This window comes from Triturus cristatus, chromosome 7, assembly GCF_964204655.1.
Source record: "Triturus cristatus chromosome 7, aTriCri1.1, whole genome shotgun sequence".
NCBI lineage: Eukaryota > Metazoa > Chordata > Amphibia > Caudata > Salamandridae > Triturus > Triturus cristatus.
This window is the reverse complement of record NC_140590.1, coordinates 1320894680-1320918067: the sequence shown is the minus strand read 5'-3', so window position 1 is coordinate 1320918067 and position 23388 is coordinate 1320894680. Positions and strand designations below refer to the sequence as shown.

Genomic DNA, 23388 nt, shown 5'->3' with positions numbered 1-23388 from the left:
GGGCCCACATGCTCGCAGTCCACTCGCCTACTAACAGACGTCCGTAAAACTCTGATGGCCCCTGATTCAAGACCAGCATTTACAATGCAATGGTCTCGGCATTGGTAAAGGTAGAGCTATTGGCATTGCTCATGACATTATTTTTGTATGTTTTTATTTTTAAAACATTTAAAGAAACGGCATTGTCATGAGCAATGCCAATAGCTCTAACTTTAACAATGCCGAGACCGTTGCATTGTAAATGCTTGTTTTCCTAATCATTCAAAGTGGGTTTATGGGCGATTTATGTGCCCGTCATTTTCAGGCTACTGTTCATTTGCGTTCATGGGTGCCCACCTGTGGGTGTGTGAACTGACTGCTTTACGTTTGTTTTATTCCTGCTGTTGTGGAAGGGATCGCTACAGACTGAGCTGCATTTGAAAGGACTCCAGTTTCTGTCATGACATACCCCGCACCTAGGATAACGCTGCCAGGTTTCCAGTACACTCAGGCTGTGCATACGGAGTTCACTTGTTGGCACTGCGTAGTGTCCATGGTTTGCAGCTGCGGCTACCGATATTTAAGACAACTACACTTTCATGGCCGCAGACAGTAAATACATAGTGCCCTTTTCCCATTACACATACTGTACAGGGACAGGAACAAAAAGGCTTCATGTAAGTGCCCTTTTTGTATTTACATGCAGCGTGACGCAGTTGCTGGGCTTTCTGTGACTGCGTGTAGTGCACAGAATAATATTGTTATGACGTAGCTCAAGTGAAGTCCACCTCGTGCACTTTCACCACAGGTGTGAACTTGGTGCTAGTACATACCATTTGTATTTCTCAGTATTCCACAAGAAAAGCTACAGGAAGTGAGCAAGGATTGGTCCCTGCCTGCAGAGTTGCTCGAGTGTGAAGGTGTGGTGGTGGAGTTAAGAAAAGGTACCTGAAATTCCGCATATCTATATGTGATTTGTGTGTCTGCTGGCACGTTGGAGTTAAGAGTGCAGCTGTGCCTTTTAGGTGTGTATATCAGACATGTAGGTTGAAGTTAATGTTTGTCCTGCACAGTGTATTTTTGTGAGGACACCCAGCACAGGTGTGCCAGTGTAAATGTTGGGCATCCTTGCCCTTTTATGCGGACTGCATTTTTTTTTGTTTTTTTTTTAACGTGTCTGCGGATTTCGCTCCTCCCCACCCCTTGCCTGGCAATGGTTATAGATTTTAAAGCCTTTTTAAACTACCTTTCCCCGGTGAAATGTTTTATTAACCGTGTGTTACCGTTTCATTCAGTGTACGTTGTCGAAGAGGCACGGGGGATCGAACAGCTTAGATGGTACTGGTGGCCCAGTGTGCCTAGTAAATTAAACCAATTTCCAGGATCCTTTTTTTCACGCTGCCTACTTTCTGAGACGCGGACATGTTTCTCCCGTGGAGGTCGGTGCCCCTCGTGCCCCCAACAATCTTTGTTCCTCACTCCGGGCACATATGTGTGCCTGGGGATACTACATGTTCAGAGCTCCGGAAATGGAGGAGCGTGTTCGAGCCCATCAGCTTCTGGGGCACGGGGCTTGATGCAGTCTCGAGGCCCCTCCACGTCTCCCTTCCTGGAGCAGTCTTCAGCCGTGACAGTGGAGGGATGGGGCAGGCAGGGCTTGGTAGGGGTGCGCTTCCTGCCCCCAGCAGTCTCCGTGTAGTTGAGATCCCTTCCTGCTCCTTGCTGCTTGCCCTCCTTTGTCGGGTCGCCATGTTTGCTGCTCCACTTCTATTGTTCCTGCCGGAGGTCTCTCCTCCCCTTCCTGCCGTGGCCTGGCTGCGTTTTTTAGGGCTCGCCTGAGCCAGCGCTTTAGCGCTGCTCTGGCGAGAGCTATAGAAAACGGGGATTTGGAAGTGCAAACGAGTGCTTTTCAGGCCCCCAACTACAGTGCATGTGCGCCGGGCGCGCGCACCATTCGGCAGCCTGCGTGTACATTTCGCGGGCGCTTTGATGTTCTCAGTGAGCCGCGAGCCACTGAGAACATCAAAGCGCCCGCGAAAGTGCTCACCATATGCCAGCCCCTCCCTTATCCCACTTCCTGCTTGTTTAGCGAGCAGTAAGTCGAAGGCCGTTTTAGAGGTAAGGAATTTTAGGAATGAGATCAGCAAACAACCTTTCTCTACTCAGGCCACTGTCCACTCTCCTTAGTGAAATTGACAGAGTGCTTCCGGGTCTGTCTGATCTCTCTACAACATGTAGCTGATTAGTGTTAATAGACTAACATCGCAAGGTCTTTTCAACAAACAGTTTAAAGTATGACAGTCTTAAAAATGCATCTAGCATGTTTTCAGTTCGGTGTAATATTTTTTAAGCATAGCTTTCCAGTTACTCTCACTGTGAAAGTATGACCTTTATTTGTTATGCCAAAAGAAAACAGTTTGTCCGTGGCATTTACAAAGTATTTTTAATACTTGGTTCTGCAGACCAATCGCCATGGCTTGTGTGGTTTTTAGCCTTGAATTTTTAGTCGACAGGCCTAAGCCTATGTCTTGTATACCTGTATGTGTATTTATATTTTTAAACGTCCCCGCATGCTTAACGATGACTCTGTAGAGTATGAAATAAATGTTTTTTCTACAGGGGCAAACACTACAGGCCTTTATTTGCGTAGCAGGCATCTATTTCAGAAGTGTATTGTTATGGACAACGATCAAAACAATTTGTATTGCATAATTCTGAAATATACAACATGTCTGTCAGATTACCTGCCCTGCGAGCGCATATTTGGCAAAAGCAGATCAGTGTGTAGTGAATCATTTTTTTTTTAACAGAGTTTTATATAGCGCGAACTTGATCCGGTATCGGAGCGCTTTACACCAGTTGCGTTACATGAGGACACATTCATTTTTCTGTTAGGCACGGGGAGATTAGGTGATTTGCCCAGAATCACAGGATGTTCAGCGTCGTTGCCGCGACTCAAACCCGGTTCCCCAGATTCGCGATCGACCGCCCTAGCCGCTAGGCCTACCCTTCTCTTCATGTCGGGGGCACAGCAAAGAGTTACATTTGAAAGATTCTTTGTACACACATCTGCTAACAGTAGGCAAATTTGTTCCATCCAAATAGAAAGCAGAACAAGACAGAGCAAGAATTACATGGAATTGTATGTTTCTTTGGAAGGACTGAATTTAGTGATCCAACTGAGCATGTTCTTGAACTTTGTATTCTGCTGTCACAGCGGGTGACTGGCAGAAAGTTTTTCCAACGTTTCTAATTAAAATAAACATTTGCAATGCAACAGGTCTCACATTTCTGCGAGTTTGAGCTATTGGCATTGTAAATGACAATGCCTTTCATTTATGTTTTGGTTTTTTGAAACATGCGAGACCTATTGCATTGCAAATGCTTGTTTTTTTAGGTCTCGCCTGACCCAGCGCTTGCGCTGGTCTGGCAAGACTTAAAGTAAGGGCTTCCAAAAAATGGTACCGTCGGCCACAGCTTGCAGTGCATGTGCGCGGGCGCGTGCTTGAGTAGAGGCGCCATATGGCGTGATTACTCCTGCGCGCGCACCATTCGCGCACATGCACTGCAATCTGTGGCCGGCGGTACCATTTGTTTATTACTTCTATGTAGTAATGGCGGCACCCGTGCCTTAGCTTAAACATCTTAGGCTAAAGTCGGGTGCTGAGATTGCTTCAAAAGTAAAGAAATAGACAATTCTTTACTTTTGAAGCAATCTCAGCACCCGACTTTAGCCTAAGATGTTTAAGCTAAAGCACGGGTGCCGCCATTACTACAGAGCAGTAATAAACAAACGTGCGTTGGCATAGCCAATAGGTCTCGCTTTTGGGACCCTATAAGTATTTAGTTATGCAACTGTTGCATGGCTAAACACTTATAAGGTCCCAAAGGCGAGACCTATTGGCTATGCCAATGCTTGTTTTATTTATTTGCCGGTGCTACAAGGCTGGACTCCAGCCTCTCGTGAGCACTGAGTGCCTAGATTGTCCCCATACCTACACGCACGCATTATCCAATGCGCACGTGCTTGCATCGCCTAGAACACACACACATTAGGAAACCAGAGCACACACATTATATTGCAATCAAGAAGTATCACACACCTATGTATTACATACGAACATATATATATTTTTATATAGCTTGACCTCGACCCGAATGTATTGGGGCGCTGTAAATGAGCTCCAGTTATATTACATAAGGACGCATTCATTTTTTGTTAGGCACGTGGTGATAAAGTTATTTGCCCAGAATCTCAGGGTGTTGAGCCGAAGCTGAGGTTCCAACCTGGTTCTCCAGCCCCAAAGTCCACAGCTCTGGTCGCTAGGACATATCAACTCCCAATGAACTTCCACCGCACTCATGCCTTAATGCCTCGCACATACATGTATTATTATTTTAGCACACACAGCTGTAGTCCCAGTTAAGACACGTACATATTAGAAGACACGCCTGAATAACCTGGCACACAGATGTATGTTCTCCAGTCTCCAATACACATATGTGAATTGGTCAGAACATACATGACGCACAAGATTATTTTACTTTTCACAAAAGGATAACTGATTAACCACATTTGCCCGCACATGCACATTAGCATGTATATTCTTGAAAATGAACATGACTATATTTCCCCTACATGCATGTTCATTTTACCCAACAGACGTTTGCGTGTTTTAACAGGGAAGCGCGCGTGTTAACAGGCAAGCTCATGAATTAACAATCGCACGTCCGCTCGTCCAGCTCATTTTACCGCTGAATGTTTTGTTCCTGTGCATACTCCTATTTTACCCTGTAAATGTACGTGTATTATCGGGCACGAGTGGCGCAAGGATGTAGAAGTTTTGCTTCCGTTCTGAGTTTTTTTGTTTGCTTAAAAAGAACTTCACAGTTTTATGTAGTGCAACCCACATACACATCCTTAGCGGGTAAGTATCGCACAGCTAAGCGGGAGCAATTAAGGTAACCTGCTTAGAACAAGCTGTCGGCGCTGTGCGAAAAATAGTGCGTCCCAGCTAATGAAGGAGACTGTGTAACGCCGCAAGTAAGAGATCCAATCCCGGCGGGCGGAGCCAAAAGTGGACAGGGGGGTAACAAGGAGGGACTAGTAAGCCTCCTTTTCAATCGTGAGCCAGCGTTTAGCATGGAGGATGACGCCAGCTAATGAAAAAGATGGGCCGGGTTTCAAGTCCGCCTCTGTAAGCTTCGGAATCCGTATTGATGTGAGATCTATTTAACTTCAAATAAAGTATGTCTTGCATGCAGTAGTAGAAACTAATTAAAGAAAATAGTGCTTCCAGATAAATAAGCCAAAATTGTGTGACAGAAGTAAAAGGGCCAGTCGACAACACGGTACTAAGGAAGGACTAACAAGCTTATTAATGAATCAGAAGCCAGTATTTACAAAGGACAATGACACAAGCCACTGAAAAATATGGGCGAAGAGTGAGCGGAGATTAGAGTCCATACTCTGATACAGCATTGCTCACAGAGCAGCGCATGCGCTGCCCGGCTCGACCTAAAAATGAGGAGAGTGCCGGACTGGCCTTGGCAGAGGCCGACCAGGATCCGGGTCAAGCTGGCATTAAGAGTAAGTCGGGCAAAAGGCCTACTTAAATTCTCTGGCACCACCATCACCGCAAGGTGTACACACATAAGAATCTTGCTACTGGCGAATATGTTGAAGTTCTATACCTAAACTCTGCTAGTGCAGCAGGCAGCAAAGACTAAATGGCCTATTAAACTAGTTGGAGCAGCGCGAAGAATTGACAGTGTAAATGGCCGGCCTGGAAGGACAGGGAGCCTGGAAAACTTATATCGAGCCACCACCAGTGGGAGAGCTTAATTGTCCTGAACCTGAAATACATGCTGGTGGCGGCCAACGACCGCCACTGACACAAAATAAGAACTTCCTGTATGCGTTCAGCTAGAATAATTTGGTTCATTCCTGCAACTTTTTGACCACGAAAGCTTGAACTACGAGCTCCGAGCTTACTTAGAAACCATACACTGCATTTGGTTAGAAGCTGCCTCGAAATATTGAATTCATGCTTTCATACAGTTGAGTAAATTGCAGACCCGTACTGCAGGTGAACTTAAAAAGGTAACCATGTTTAAATACTTTCAAATCTGCTTTTATAAAGCCATAACACCGCTAGGACATGATATTTATTGTAAGTAATATGTTTGCAGCATGTGTGACTGTAAATACACATGCTCTGCATAATCCTGTGTTTTAGTGTTGAGCTTGGGCATTTGCAGCTTTTTCTGGAAGAGGCTTTTCAAGTCACGAGGAATAGTGACTCTTAGTTGGTGTGGCCCCTGGGCACCAGCTCCATTGTTAGATTGTTTTTTTCCCCACATCAGGTTTGGACTTGTACTGATCAGGCTTTGTGTTTCCCGCCTTATAGCGCTTACTGCCAGGCCCACTGAACTGCTTGACTCCCCTGTTACAGAAGACTCCTAGCAGATCCTCAAGCCACCTTCTTTGATCAACGAACACTGGCAACAAGACTCACCTTGGCGCCCCACCACCGGGACCTTGGAACCTTTACAGGGCCTTTCCCCCGTCATCTCTGGCACCTCAGCGAGAATGCCAGGTCAGTGATGGAAAGAATGCCTTCCAGTACTTCCACCACTTCCATTCTACTTCACCTGGACCGACCACCATAAAGTCTGTATTATCACTGATATTCTCCTGAGCATGACAAGACCACTCACCAGGCCTGTCTCACGCTCTGGTCAAAGAAGACTCTTCGGTACCTAGTCCTGTGGAGAATGGAGAGTCAGGACACACAACGCCCCTGACTTTTTCGGGGAATGTCATGTCAAGGTGGTGGAAGAGGGCAATCTATCAGAGGCCAAGCTCGTCCAGTTTAGTTTGGAGGCAAGCTCGCTCTCCAAATCTGAGAGGGAAACGTGAGAATCCCCCGAGGCACCATAGTCGTGGAAAACTTTGAATGCGAGTATGGTCTGCACCCATACACTGCCACTCAGCGGCCACATGGACAGGCAGAGCACTGCCCTATTGGGAGTCTGGCATCAAACCCCGAGTCTCAACAGCAGACTGTCGGGCCACCCCTGCCTTTGGGCCATTATCGGCATCGCCCAAATACATCGAAGTGGATGATGTTCCCATCTTCAGCTACGAGGGCCCCCCATAAGACACTACCCCCTTCAGAGCACACAGTCTCCTCGAGTCAGGCACTGAAAGCAAGCTCCGCACCGAAGCTAAAATCTGTGCCCAAACCATCGGTACTGAAGACCTCCAAGCCCAAGGGCCCATTAGCTCTGAAGACCCACTTGGTGCCAAAAGCACCTTCAACAGTGAGCTCCAAAGAATCAGAGCAACTGATTCTCCAACACCTCTTGGAGGAATTAAATGCACACCAGAAGCCTATGTTCATTAACCCACAGATTGTCAGAATCACTACAAAGCTGCCACCAAATCTGCTAGAGTCTCTTCCAAGTAAGAGGAAGCTAATCTTTGAGGAGCAAATGTTTTGGAATCCCCACTTTCTCCCTTTGGTTTTACATAGTATTATGTTTTGGCCAATGTGATCTGATGAGCGTGTTGCGGAAAGGGATGTCTGTATCACAATGTCATTGAGAGTTCTGTGTTTCTTCAATTTTCTTTTCTGTCTGCAGATGGATTGTTTATTGTCAGGAAGTTCTTTACAATACCAGGGTACTAAAGGCTTTGGCTTGCCCTTGCATGTTTGAATTCGAGCATGGCTGTTTACATAGTTTCCAAAAAAGTGTTGAAGTTGTTTATAAGGGAGTTTGTAAGTGGGTGTGGCTTTAATAAGGTGAGTAATTAAAGTATTAGGTTGTCTATGGAGAAATCATTTAAGGATCTGAAGGTTTGTTCTCTTCTTTTATGTTGACTTTATAATGGTTATAATTATAATGGTTTCTAAATATGGATATTCTAAAAATGATCCTACACTAGGTGCGTTTGTCTACTCTCATGTTGTCCAGCAGTTTCATTTAGTGTTCACTGAATTGCCCTCATTACGTTAAAGCCATTTGCTTTGCTAGACAATACCATTAGCAAAGCAAATGGCTTTAACTTAATCAAAGCCGAGACCTATTGCATTTTCAATGCTTGTTCTTGTTGTATTTTACACTGCTTACTCCTCTATTCTCCCTGTTGTCCTTCCCCATGGTCAGATGGGTGTTCTTTCTATGTAGATAAGATTGAATTAATTGATTTTTGTATGGTGGGTGAACATATTTCTTTCATGGCTATTACCAAAGATTCAATCTATGGAAGTCAGCGCACTACTCAGTTAACAAAATGATATTATACGTTTCCACTATTAAATCATGCTAAAACTAGAAATGCGTGCTAATCGGAAAAAGGTAGCCACCCTCGTACAACATGAAAGTAACAGGTGCCGAAGCAACTGTATACCGATTGCACTGCTAAAAGTACCTCAGTATGTACTCCACTGAACCTATGCTTGTTGCTGATGAATAAAGTAAACCATGAATGTAAACAATTGTTGTGTTGGTTTCAACTCATTTAATTCATGAGCCTCCAAACCCACAAAATGAATAAAGTATTGTCATCAATGATGTAATGAATAAACATTGTAAATGAGCAATAATTATAAATTCCTTGTTAATACACATTGAACAATGCAGATACAAAATTCCAAAATGTTATGCATCATGACAGTAGATGTTGAAAATAGCCCAATGCATTTCGGGATTTACAGCAATCCCTTCTTCAGGGGCCTGTATATAAAAGAAAAAATTAAATAAAATAAAATAAACAAATGTCTTCCTTCATTTTCATTTCTATTAGTAAAAAAATATTTTGATAACATCGTCTAACATTCCAGAGAGGTCCGATCGTGCCTGTACTTGTCCTACACATGCACCGAAAGTGAGGTTAAAATAGAGAAATGAACCTGTGCGTGGGTGTGTTGGCTTAAGAAGCCGGATATGAAAAAACATAATCGATTCCAAAAATTGACCACTACATGCCACTGTTAATGGTTATGATCCAGTGAAACACCACCTGAAGCCCAGTAGAAAATACATATAAGAGAACCCTTACGTGAAAACTGTCGAATTTAGCATTTCAAGATAAATGGGTTCAAGCTTCTCCTAATGCAGTCAAAGGGAGAAAAAATGCGTAGCAATGCTGGGGTCTGCTTCAGATCCTTGCAATAGCCTATGTACAAAGAATGGTAATGTGATTTGGTAAAAACGCTATATTCTGGTACAATGGCGTTTAATTACTCTGTCTTGTTAAAGGAAGTCACCATATTTACCTCAGAGTGTGCCAAGGACAACTCGGTATTGGAGTGGGGATCACGAAAAAACAAGCCTTCCTTAGGTCATGTGAAAACAGCCTGTAAACAAAAAGCGGAATAACTCAAGATGCCTGCTCCCCCCACGTAAAGCCCCAGACCTATCTAGCAACACGCTAAGTTCCTGCATGCTGAAGTGTAAATATGCCTACCTCGCGTGGCCCTCCGAAACTCTTCAAAGTCCTGAAATGTAAAGACGAGCTCCGTGTAGAAACGCGCTCGCCCATCTTGTAATGAAACGCTTCCGGACTGTTATAGGCGGATGCGCGGGGCATGCGTGAGCCGCCGAGATTAAGGAAGGACTAAAATTCATGTTGGCCTGATGAAAATTGAATCCATCTTGAGATGGCGCGTTAAAACTGGCCGTGAACATGTTGCAAAGTTCGCGGAACGTAAAGTGTGTTCAACTATGAATTATACGCTAGATCAGTAACTCTGATTTGTGATTAACTAAACCAATGCTAAAATGGCGCTAAAAGCCTCATGATGGCAAAACTGTGCACCTTTGTACTTGTCAACCCAATGTAACCCCGTTCCTGTAATGTAATGTACAAAACGCTAATTGACCCTACGGTGCAGAAAAAGTGTAGACATGCTTCTACGCAGATACGACCAAGAAACTGGTACTGTGGATGCTAAAAAAATGTTATGCCCAATCCAAAATGGCGTACTATATGTGGAATCTATGCAATGTGAATTCGATGAGAATGATGAATGAAATGTGCGGACTGTGAAAAAAAAATTATTTATAGAAAAAACGAAGTGACTGAAGGATGAAATGTTGCTCAACTAGTAGTGAAATTATGAATTGGAAATAGATCCCACCACCAAGAGAACGTGAGGACAGTACTTACAATCTATACATATTCATTGAGAATACAATTCCCATGGTCTATGCTGGTTACAAGAAGCACACAAGTTCCAATTTGTCGTTCAATCCTGCTGGTACCAGTGTATTTAAAAATTTAACCCACCATACCTCTCTTTGGGCCAAGAGTTTGGCTGTGTCTGAATGAGTGTTAAAAGGTACCATTTCAAGAATTGTGAATTTTAATTGTGCTATGGTGTGTTGATGTTCCATCCAATGTAGTACTAAATGGGATTTTTGATTCTTTTTGCGAATTGTGCTTTTGTGTTCTGATATGCGTATTTTGGTTTTACGAGATGTTTTGCCCACATATAACAATCCGCATGGACACTTAATGGTGTAAATAACATTCAAGCTATTACAGTCTCCACTGTATTTGAGTTTCTGCATCCCTGAAAATGGTGTAATGTTGAAACAATCAGTAGTCACAGACATTACACCATTTTCAGGGATGCAGAAATGCTACAATTGCGTGAACTGCAATAATGTTATGCAAGGTAACATCATCAACCATCCACACACTGGGAAATCTATTAAACTCAAATACAGTGGAGACTGTAATAGCTTGAATGTTATTTACACCATTAAGTGTCCATGCGGATTGTTATATGTGGGCAAAACATCTCGTAAAACCAAAATCCGCATATCAGAACACAAAAGCACAATTCGCACAAAGAATCAAAAATCCCATTTAGTACTACATTGGATGGAACATCAACACACCATAGCACAATTAAAATTCACAATTCTTGAAATGGTACCTTTTAACACTCATTCAGACACAGCCAAACTCTTGGCCCAAAGAGAGGTATGGTGGGTTAAATTTTTAAATACACTGGTACCAGCAGGATTGAACGACAAATTGGAACTTGTGTGCTTCTTGTAACCAGCATAGACCATGGGAATTGTATTCTCAATGAATATGTATAGATTGTAAGTACTGTCCTCACGTTCTCTTGGTGGTGGGATCTATTTCCAATTCATAATTTCACTACTAGTTGAGCAACATTTCATCCTTCAGTCACTTCGTTTTTTCTATAAATAATTTTTTTTCACAGTCCGCACATTTCATTCATCATTCTCATCGAATTCACATTGCATAGATTCCACATATAATACGCCATTTTGGATTGGGCATAACATTTTTTTAGCATCCACAGTACCAGTTTCTTGGTCGTATCTGCGTAGAAGCATGTCTACACTTTTTCTGCACCGTAGGGTCAATTAGCGTTTTGTACATTACATTACAGGAACGGGGTTACATTGGGTTGACAAGTACAAAGGTGCACAGTTTTGCCATCATGAGGCTTTTAGCGCCATTTTAGCATTGGTTTAGTTAATCACAAATCAGAGTTACTGATCTAGCGTATAATTCATAGTTGAACACACTTTACGCGAACTTTGCAACATGTTCACGGCCAGTTTTAACGCGCCATCTCAAGATGGATTCAATTTTCATCAGGCCAACATGAATTTTAGTCCTTCCTTAATCTCGGCGGCTCACGCATGCCCCGCGCATCCGCCTATAACAGTCCGGAAGCGTTTCATTACAAGATGGGCGAGCGCGTTTCTACACGGAGCTCGTCTTTACATTTCAGGACTTTGAAGAGTTTCGGAGGGCCACGCGAGGTAGGCATATTTACACTTCAGCATGCAGGAACTTGGCGTGTTGCTGGATAGGTCGGGGGCTTTACGTGGGGGGAGCAGGCATCTTGAGTTATTCCGCTTTTTGTTTAAAGGCTGTTTTCACATGACCTAAGGAAGGCTTGTTTTTTCGTGATCCCCACTCCAATACCGAGTTGTCCTTGGCACACTCTGAGGTAAATATGGTGACTTCCTTTAACAAGACAGAGTAATTAAACGCCATTGTACCAGAATATAGCGTTTTTACCAAATCACATTACCATTCTTTGTACATAGGCTATTGCAAGGATCTGAAGCAGACCCCAGCATTGCTACGCATTTTTTCTCCCTTTGACTGCATTAGGAGAAGCTTGAACCCATTTATCTTGAAATGCTAAATTCGACAGTTTTCACGTAAGGGTTCTCTTATATGTATTTTCTACTGGTCTTCAGGTGGTGTTTCACTGGATCATAACCATTAACAGTGGCATGTAGTGGTCAATTTTTGGAATCGATTGTTTTTTCATATCCGGCTTCTTAAGCCAACACACCCACGCACAGGTTCATTTCTCTATTTTAACCTCACTTTCGGTGCATGTGTAGGACAAGTACAGGCACGATCGGACCTCTCTGGAATGTTAGACGATGTATGTTATCAAAATATTTTTTTACTAATAGAAATGAAAATGAAGGAAGACATTTGTTTATTTTATTTAATTTTTTCTTTTATATACAGGCCCCTGAAGAAGGGATTGCTGTAAATCCCGAAATGCATTGGGCTATTTTCAACATCTACTGTCATGATGCATAACGTTTTGGAATTTTGTATCTGCATTGTTCAATGTGTATTAACAAGGAATTTATAATTATTGCTCATTTACAATGTTTATTCATTACATCATTGATGACAATACTTTATTCATTTTGTGGGTTTGGAGGCTCATGAATTAAATGAGTTGAAACCAACACAACAATTGTTTACATTCATGGTTTACTTTATTCATCAGCAACAAGCATAGGTTCAGTGGAGTACATACTGATGTACTTTTAGCAGTGCAATCGGTATACAGTTGCTTCGGCACCTGTTACTTTCATATTACCAAAGATTCCCATAGCTATAGGCTACAATGTGCACATGGAGCATTATTTCTATTCTCACTGTGTTTCTGGCCACTTGTTACACTGCTTTGTTCTAGCAATACGCTGTGCGTACTACTTGTAAACTTGCACACCCGCAACTTTGCGGTGTACCTTTATGGCCCGCTTAGGAAAACACATAATTACCACCTGAAGGACGATGGCAATATACATCAGCCCCATCTATCATGGCACTATACTTCGCATTAGGCTTCCATCTCCGACGGTAACAGGATCCTGCAAGTTTGGGTGAAATGAGGCAACTGACTGCAATGTCGCTTTTTGATACTTATACATAGTCATTCTTTGCAGTTCTGCTTGTGCGCCTTTTGGATAATATAATCTTAACACCTAGTGATTTTTCGCTATGGTTGTTTTAGGCATGCAATTTGGCAATTTTTCATTCTCAACGGTTATATATTTGATCCGGTTGGAGATTACATAAATCAGGGGTTTTCGTTTTTAGAATTCTGACATTTATTGAGTATGCTTCTGGGGTTTTACCATTATGTATTCCACCGTTTGTGTTAGTTATATATGGGGGACCCTTGATGTAGAGGCAGGCACTTGGTTCCTTCACGGTGGTGAAATTGCCACGCGATCATGTTGCTTTGTCCGGCGTCAGAAAAGATGGACTACAAAACGGTCCAGCTTCTTTGTGGTCGCTTGGAAGACGGAAGTACTCCAGACTGCACTTCGTTTGAAGTAAGTTTGGTCACCTCTGGAATGAGTGGGTCGCATTAGCCACCGCTTATGCCCCGAGGCACGTTGTGTACAAGTTCTTTGTGAGGGTACTTGGGTCCCAAGTATATATCGCTTTGGTCCTTGCCTGTGTGTGTTTGGCTACCACATGGCTTTAGCAAATTCGGTGTTTGGGTGCATAACTACCGGGGTCCGAGTGATGGGTAACATTTTGACAATTACTGTCTCCCACTCTATCTAAACATATTGCCATGTTCTGGGATGGTGGTTCTAATTAACTTCTGCAGACTGGTGGACCTGTGTGTCTCTATACCTAATTGGCAGGTCACTTGTTCTAGATATCTCATAAGCCGCTTGGTGAATGCGGGTTGTCTTGCATAGTGGATATACGTCCGCATTTTTGGTGCTACATAATTTTATCCATTCTTTACCCAAATTACATCCGATCTATATATTGCCAATTATAATCACCCTTTATCTCTTTCTCAAATAATTCTCATTTCTCGACGGTTTCCATTATCGGTTGTTGTACATATAACAAACTTCTGTCTGGCTAGCAGTGCATTATAGGTGCAGGATATAATTCGGAATTGCTTGCCTTGACCAGGATTGTTCATTGGAAAACGCTGTTTAAATTGTTTTCAATGCATTAAGAATTCAACATTGCTTGTCACTTCCAGTGATCCATTTACATAATGCATTGAAGATAAATATTATATTCCTTTCTCCATCGCTATGTGCTAGTCCTTAATTGAACTTGCATGCCAATATTGTCCTATGGCTATCATACCTCACGCTGCTTGAAACCTTATACATTTGGACATTGGATTACGTTACAAAATTGTACCAGCTCCACTTGGATTATTCGTTTGAAATTTTGAACAGGTAGGCAGCACAATAACATAACCACGCTATTATCCATCTACATACAATGGTGGATACGCTACTAATATCATAAGATTTCTTTGTGGCTTGTTTTTTCAGATACCATACTGTTATTTTCGCTCAAGACCGTTCTTGCAACCGAGTAACAACATACTGGATTATTAGTTGCCCCAGATTGATATTGGTAGGTCCCCATTTGTGTTTACCACATGGGGTATTTTACATTGAGGTTTAAGTGTTACTGATGTACATGGAATAGGCTGCCCTTGGTTTCAGAAACACCGTCGTGTTTACGGATTGATTTTTCCTTCATGCTGTTTTAGGGGCAGTCTCACGGTTAGGTGACGTGTTTTTCTGTCGTCTTATTTCTTACGCGAAGGTCATAGTTGTCGCTTAATCTCAGACACTCATTTCACTCTATTTTTCAATTTCCATTTTCCTTCTTCTTCTGTTAGTTGACCTATGTATGTCAATATTATTTGTGATTTTAATAAATTGTTCATGTCGTGGTTGGTATGCGCCAACTTGGCTATGGTTTATTAGTGATTTCTCTATTACTTGTATGCCTTATCTATGTAATATATGTTGTGTGTTTATAAATGTTGGTTTTGTACAGTGTGTTTTTTGTAAATGTCTTGTATATACCTTTTTTGACTTTCATCCCTTTAGATATCCTATGTAAAAAGGACGAAATGCGTTGGCTGATGGTTTTGTACGAATGGAATAACAAAGAAGAAAAATATCATATATCTTGCATTTGGAGCGACTCATTTAATTGAATTAGGATTCTTCAAGATCTATGGATATTTCTTTATGGACTTTTTTTGACCAGTTGTGGTCCAGCTCCAATCTAGCTTTTTTTTTTGTTCTGTATCCCCTGGAGAGGGGCGGTGCTTCTGGACAGGGGGCACATTTGGTAATCTGCACACAAAATTGTCTTGCATCTAAATTTTATTGGTAACTTACGGTATGGGTGCTGCACTTGACTTCTGGTCCACTGTCCATTTTTCGAGTTTCCCATTCTAGGCCTGCGCCTGCTCACTCTTCCTAAATAAGGAGAGATTCAAGATTTCTGCACAAATCTGGTCTGCCCAGGAGACTGGATTGTATAGCTTGAACTTGCCGGATGCCCATTTTCACATCCCTGTTCTGCTTGCCTACAGTTGGAGAAGAACACTTTCAGTTTGTGCTCCCCTTTGGCCTTAAAAGATCTCATTGGGTGTTCCTTAAAGTGATGACTGTGGTCGCAGTTCACCTCCAGAGGTTAGGGATTCTATTCTTCCCCTACCTTGACAATTGGTTGTTGAAGGCAGACTCTCCACAGGCAGTCATCTCCCACCTACAGACTACTGTGAACCTTGTGCATTACCAGGGGTCAAACCTCAATGTGCCCGTCACATCTGACTCCCTGTCAGATGCTCTCTTTCATTGGACCTTTTGGGGCTAGGTGCAGTTTCGGGCTTATCCTACTGAGCAGCAAGTTCAGGATATTAAGGCTATGATACCGATGTTTCAGTCTCTAACCTGGATTTTGTTGAGGCTTCTGGGACTCCTGGAATCCTGCTAGTGATGCATGTCCATTTGCATATGTGGGCTCTGCAGTGGGGCCTTAAGTTCCAGTGGACGCAGCATCAGCTGAATCAATCCAACATAGTCCAGAATTTGGATGGAACTACAAAAGACCTGCAGTGGTGGCTAACTAAACGTGATTGGGTCATAAGCTGGCCCCTCTCTCTTCCCCTTCAAGAGCTGACTGTAGTGACAGAGGCGTCACTCCGGGGCTTGGGCGGTCATCTGGGAGGGGTAGAGAACAGAACTCCATGTCATATTGTTGGAACCTTAGGCAGGCTGATTGGCATAAAAAGCTTTTCTTCTTTGTGAGAAGGTAGGAAAGTAGGATCGGCTTTTATGGTTACCCCCATCTTTTTGCCTGGTGCTAAGCTGTTACTGACTAGTCTGACTGGGATCCTGCTAATCAGGCCCCCAGTCTATCTGCTTTCTCCCTAAATTGTTTTTTTTCAGTACTTGTGTACGTCCCAGATTGGATACTGGGGTACCCTTGTAAGTCCCTAGTATATGGTACCAAGGTACCCAGGTCATAGGTACTCCAGAGGTTTCCCATGGGCTGAAGCATGCATTATGACACCCATGAGAAACCAAAATGGAGCTACAGGCCTGCCATTTCAGCCTATGTAAGTTGGTGCTAGCACCACATACTAAAGATATAGGCTTCCTATATCTAGGGTCACTGCACTTGAAACGTATAAGTCACCCCTATAGCAGGCCTTTACAATCCTGAAGGCAGGGTGCTTGGTTCTAAGTGAGAGGGTGCCCCTGCATGAGCAGACACCCCTACAGCCTACGGAGTCCATTCTCCTGGGATGTCAGTGAAGAAGCCATATACTATATAGAGGAGCACCGCATAATTACGTGATGACCATCTCAAAACTGGCTGCAACAAATCCGATCATGTTTGGTATCAAACATGTTGGAATCATACCCCCCACACCATAAATTGTGTGAGAGGTACGTTTCCGAGCACTGGAAGAGCCCTCCGTTAGGCTCACCATGTCCCCGGTGCCAGTCTTCCAGACCCGGACAGCACAAAATGGTTGCTGTCGACCAGAGGCAAGCTCGAGCAGGGGAAGACAGAACAATAAGCATCCTGTCACAGGGAGGTGTGACCACCTCCCAAACAGGAGTTGGTGTTTTGGGGGAGGGTGGAAGCGCTTAGCTGCATATGGGACACATTGGTGTCCCCATGCATAGTCCAGTTTGAACCAGTCCTGGGAGCCGTTGGCTCCCGCTCTGGTGTGAAACTGGACAAAGGACATGGGAGTAACCTCCCTCTGGGAGGTTCCCTTGAAACTTTCCAACCCTTTCCATAGGGTACTTAAAGGCTTGCCTGGGTGTAGGTCCCTAGATTTGTCGCGGGATAAGATTCAGATCAGACGCCACTTCTACCGTCTGGGCACTCTGGACTTCGTTTGGGCTCAACTTCGTCCCCCTTCCAGTCTGCTGCAACGTCTGTGCATGAACCTTCCAAGGCCTGTCTGCATCAAAGACACCTGAAGGAATCACCCTTGGTGTGAAGGAGTTTCTTCCCTGCATCCGCAGGCACCGCAACTAAGTCGACCGGTCTTCTGATCCTGAGCTCCTCTAGACTCTGAACAGCTCTGCAACACAGGTGGTGGTTTTCCACAACTCCCTTGGCCTGCTCTACCCTCTCACTAAATTTGAGGCGAGCATCCCTCGTGGGGGTTGCAATAACCGTACTCCTCTGCACCGTGTCAACTTGCAGTTGCAAAGTCTTGTTGACTTCTCTCCAAGAAGATCTTCATGCTCCAAGTAGCCCCAACCTCGAGCATCTCCTGTGACCAGAATCTTCAGCCACACCGCATCGTGTGCATGGCGTCCTGCATCTTTTGGTAAGCTGCTTGAGGTCCTCTTTTGACTCCAGTGCCTCCTGCCTGTGGGTCCATTTGAGGGTCACCTTTGTTTCTCGTGGGCTCCCCTGATTGCACAGGGCCTGCCCTGACTCCCCTGCTTTTGGTGAGTCCCCTGGATCTTGCTGGTCCCGACATAGCTCCTTCTTCTGCTCCTGCGTTGGTTGCATTTGGCAAGGCGTGTTTGTGCTCCCGCTGGACACCGGCCCTTCAGCACTCCAATCCCTTCGCCTGGTCCTCACAGCTGCAGAGTCGAGGCCCTTGTCAACTCTCCTGCAATACCCAACATCGGAGGGCATTCGTCTTCCAAGTCTCCTGGTCACTCCTGAGTAACATAGACTCTGTCCCCTCTGCTTGCAGGTACTTGTCTAGAATCAATCTTTGGATTCAACTGGACATTTTCTCCACTTCCAGCAGTGGCACTTTCCTGAAGTCCTCCATTGGAAACTACGACTGTTTGCAACACCACTTCAAACGTATGCACCCGGCTTCCCTGGTGTAGGTAACATGGGTAGTAGGGTTTCCACAGGTGGGGTGGCTCTACAATCTTCTGTCTTTCACTGGGTTTCGTCAGGGTCTACTGGGAAGGGCCCTTAATCCTTAAAAATCCAACTGCGACTCACACGTAGATCTGTACGGAGCACATGGTTGTTTACTCACACTGCACACACTCTCCGCGGGGCTCCTACTTACTGACCTTAGGTGGTTCCTTGGGTCCCCAGCACTTCTACGTCCTCTCGACATAGGCTTGACTCTAATCGTGGTTCTTATACCACTTTCTTAGTATATGGTTTGGTCACCCCCTGGGGCCCACTGTGTATTTCGTGCTATTTACTGTGATTGCTGGCGCAAAGTATTGTGTGCGTTGTGCATATCTCCGGGTAGGAGATTTTTGTATGTGTTAGAGAGTATTTTATAATAAATACATATTTTTATAAATACCTTGTGTGGTTATTTTTCACTTAATCTATACTATAAGATTGCATTCTGATAAAACAAGCTGCTTTACACTCCTCCTTGACTAAGCCTGAAGGCTGCTCTCCACAGCTACTGCTTAAAGAGCTTTCTAAGGTTGTCTAAGACCTTTTAAATCACCATAAGGGTTGTCTGGATTGGTGCAAGGTGTCCACTTACACAAGTGTACATAATATACTAGGCCAGCTTCTCACATTCTTTCAATTAGAGAAAGGCTGGTACAGGTGTTCACGAAAAACACCACCGCCATGTGGTGATCCAACAAACCAGGTGGGGTCGTGGACCCTTTGTCAAGAGGCCTGCACTTCTGGACTTGACTGGAACACCTGGGCATATCCCTAGTGGTTCAGCACCTGGAGGGCTCTCTGAACACCAAAGTTGATGAACTCAGCTGAAGATGCCAAGCAGATAATGAATAATGTCTCTATCCTTAGATGGAACAAGGTCTTTTTCAAGAGCGGCTAGAGCCTTTGTTAGATCTGTCCACGTGAACACGCAGTGACAGCAGATTTGCGTGCTGGAGTTTCCAAGGGGGCTCTCACTCTGAGATGCTTTCCATCGCGAGTGGACCCCCAGTGTCCTGTATGCCTTTCCGCCAATACCAGTTCTGCCCAGAGTTCTCAAGATGATCAGGATTGGCCAGGCCCAAGTTATTCTGATGGCTCTGGATTGGGCACAAAGAGTGCTATCCCGAGCTGTTGAGCTGGATCACTGGTCCCCCCCCCAGTCAGACTGCCTCTTTAAGAGCATCTTCTGTTGCATCAGCAGGGTAGGGTTCTGCATTTGAACCTGCAAACTCTTTGCCTTCATGCGTAGAGATTGAGCAGTGACAGTTGACCGCTTTTGACCTTCTGCCTAAAGTCTGCAATGTTGAATGGCAGCTAGACATCCCTTCACCAGGACGGCATACGCCTGCATTGGCCCAAGTTTGTGACATGGTGTACAGAAAAGCACTTTGACCCTCTAAATGCACCCTATTCACAGGTTCTTTTGTTCATTCTTACCTTGTCCCAGCAGGCTGTTTTCTGGGCATGTTAAAAAGGTTCTTTCGGCCATCTCAGCATTTTTGTGGGTGCCAGATCAGCCATCCCTTTTCATATTCCCCTATTGTTCATAGGTTCCTGAGAACATGCTCCAACCAAGACCTTTCATTATGCCACAGTGGGACCTCAACTTAGTTTTCACATTATTGATGTGTGCACCCTTCGAGCCTCTACACAAATGTCCACTCAGACGTCTCAAGATTAAAACGGCCTTCCTAATGGCTATAACATCTACCAGGAGAGTCAGTGAGTTACAGGCACTTGGAACACATCCTTCCTACCTTAACATTTACCCAGACAAGCTGGTCTTTCGGACTAGAGCATATTTTTTTACCTAAGGTGGAAACTCCCTTTCGCCAATCCATCTCTTCACCTACCTTTTACACTCTGTCTCACCCCTTTAAAGAAGAGGAAAGACTCCATTGGCTAGACCCAGAAAGAGTGTTGTCGTTCTACCGAAACTGCATAAGAGTTCCGGGTGGACGAGCAACACTTTGCGGGGTACGTCAGAGCAAAGGAAGAGAAAGCGGTGCAGAAACAGACCATCTCTTGATGGATAGTGCAGTGTATCAAGATCTGCTACGCACTGGCCAACAAGCAACCTCACGAAGACTTGCAAGCTCCTTCTACCAGACCCAAGGCTGCGACCACTGGTTTAGCTTGCAGAGTTCATGTCATGGATATCTGTCAGGCAGCGATGTGGGCTAACTTGCACACGTTTATGAAGCACTACTTCCTGGACAGCCAGGAAGGGCGTGATGGCTACTTTACCCTTTTGGTCCTACAGGACTTCTTAGTTTAATTCGTATTGCAGCTCCCACCTATGGAAGTATTTCTTGGGTATCTATCAGGGTTCTAAAAATCATAAACATTTTACTAGACCTGCAGGTCTAGTAACCTTAAAAATTTACTCGACCTAACTATAATGTACTTGACCTGTGAACTGACCTCAATGCGATTGTCACACAGTTTACTTTACAAAATCCTCTAACGAACAGTCACAGAAATAAAGTAAATGTAGGTAGACAAACTGACTTTTAACCTCTGTCTCTGAAAGCCTTTGCCCTCTGTGACTGAAGTTAGAGGATTTTCAGATCGCCAGAAAGGGCAAGTAGGCCCTAAAAATAGCTTGTCCTGATTAAATCTGGTTCGCTATAGTGGATGGCCAGTGGATTTTTCAAGCCCTGTCTATTATAATGTAAGGAATATGCGACTAGAAGTCTCTATCAGATTAATAATTTACTTGCCTTTTAGTAACACCTTCTCAGATGGAGACTCTAGCCACAGATTGCTTACCGACCCACTCATCCTTCTTGCTCTGCAAGCGGATTTTAGAGTAAAGGGTTGTTCCCGTTTTAAGAGCCCTAGCTTAATGCACCAGTGGTCCAAGTTCCTTGTGGCTTTGCACTTCTGGCCTGGAAACTTGCAAAAAGAAACTGATGTCAGTGCACTGGTGTGGCACCTATATAGGCACCGAATAACACCACCTCCCAACGTGCCGGGGTACTATTCACCAAATTTTTCCGGATGCAGTCTGACGCCTGGGGAATATTCTAAAGTAAGGAATCTGTGGCTAGAGGAGTCTCTACTAGATAAGGCGTTACCTAAGATAAGTAACTTGTCCTTCTTCCTGAGGGCCCTTCCTGGCCATACCAGTGCTGAACAGGTGATATTCTTGTTCTTGCGATGTGTGCCTCTACCATTGATTTCCCATTTACTCACTCCAACTCCTTCAGTGTGTTGGTTCTCCAAGTAGTGTCTCCTTCCTTACTGCAGCAAGCATAATGAGCATTTGGCAACAGTAGCTGCTCTTCGTCTAATTGCCTTTCCCTTGCAGAGGCACGGGGGGAGGTAAGGGAGGACAGGAAGAGGATGGGGCTTGCGCGACAAATGAAAAAGGCAAAGAACTTTAGAGTTATTTTTGTTGACTTGGGCGCACACTTGTCTAAGGAGATGTGGGAAGGGGGGATGGGTGATAAGTGGATGCAAATCCAACATGTGGGCCATGTGATACACTAAACCACCAAATAAGTCACTTCTACCCATGAATGTACTGCCCGCAGAGCTTTGCCTTGTTGAAGAAAATATTTCCATTAAGATGAACTTTATTAATCTTGTCTTATAGGCTGGATCAAGGTCCAAGTCAAATCAGGCTGTGCATGCAGGTTTTAAGAGCTGTCCAGAAACTGGCTCGTGAATCATCCATCATGGCGAGGGAGACTTGGGAAGCTCTGTTGTTATTTCTACTTCAGGTTAATGATACCATTTTGGCTGCTCCAACTGTCCCTGGTACGTTGTTTACTGTTCTTTTGCTTACTCATTTTATTAAAGTGAATATTTTGCACTATGATATTAAGGATAGCTTTTGGAGTAACATTGACAAAGTTTGCACGCCTAACAGTTTTAAGGCCAGGCATAATGCAATGGTGCAGTCTCTATATATAATACAGCCAAACATGTCCAGCTGCAGCAATCCTAGGTAAAGCCAAATTAATTATACAGCCATGCATGCTGTGTTACTGCCATATATTCCCAGTGTCATGAACAAATGCGTCAGGCTATTTTTGTGGCGTCCTCTACAGCAGAACCCCACACTATGTGAATGGAACAACTCATCAAGATTTTCCTTGGGCCTTAACATTTTTTATTTAGTCTAAAGCAGCAGCACAGAAAGCATCAGGAAAGATATTTGATTAGAACATTCTATCATGGGTATAGTATACAGACAGCACAAAACACACAATCTGATGAGAAATGTGCCTCCAAGTGCACAATTAGTATTCCAGACATTCCTTAACTCTTGAGACCAGATAGTAGAAGCATCGAAGCAGAAGGTGCCCGTATTCCTCTATGTGCTTGTAGGAAGAAAGAAGACTTCAAATCTTATGGTGACTGCTATGTAAACCTTTTCCATTTAATTTTCGGATAGCTCAATAGCCATTCAAATACCCCTTCCCATATGACCCTAGGGCTATCGAGTGGCTTCAGAGGTTACCTCAGGCTATCCTTCTACCCCAGAAAGCTACTACTGCCTTTTTTCTCAATGGCCAATAAATAAAGAATTCTTGCATACTTCCAAAATAACATCCATTGGAGTATTGCGAACTGGAAGATTTCTTAAGCCATTGTTTCATTCTTGGGCAGAGATGACGAGTTTATTGGTGTTGTATGTGGGTAGACAAGCCTGCACACATAAGTTGAGGAAACAGTGTTGTTCAGCTGCTTGAAGAGCAGGATGCGGATTTCACTTGTTTGCTCCGACAATGCCCTGAGCTACGAGGTGCCTATGTTTGTGCCATGCAGTTAAAACCTGCATTCCCAGCCTCCAACATCCCCCCCCACCCCTGCTCAGCATCCTCCTTTTGGTTGGACTTTCTTGACAGCGGGGTCCCTTAGACAACTGCAGG

General features: G+C 44.0%; 1 protein-coding gene across 6 annotated transcripts in view; it reads left to right on the top strand.

The window, feature by feature from the left end:
• Positions 1-23388, top strand: part of RALGAPB (Ral GTPase activating protein non-catalytic subunit beta) — a 2310294-nt gene that overhangs the window by 113607 nt on the left and 2173299 nt on the right. For all 6 annotated transcript variants that reach the window (XM_085618929.1, XM_085618931.1, XM_085618928.1 and 3 more), the window contains exon 4: positions 22107-22270. In XM_085618929.1, coding sequence (XP_085475055.1) covers positions 22107-22270 — 164 coding nt within the window. The remainder of the gene's footprint in view (positions 1-22106; positions 22271-23388) is intronic.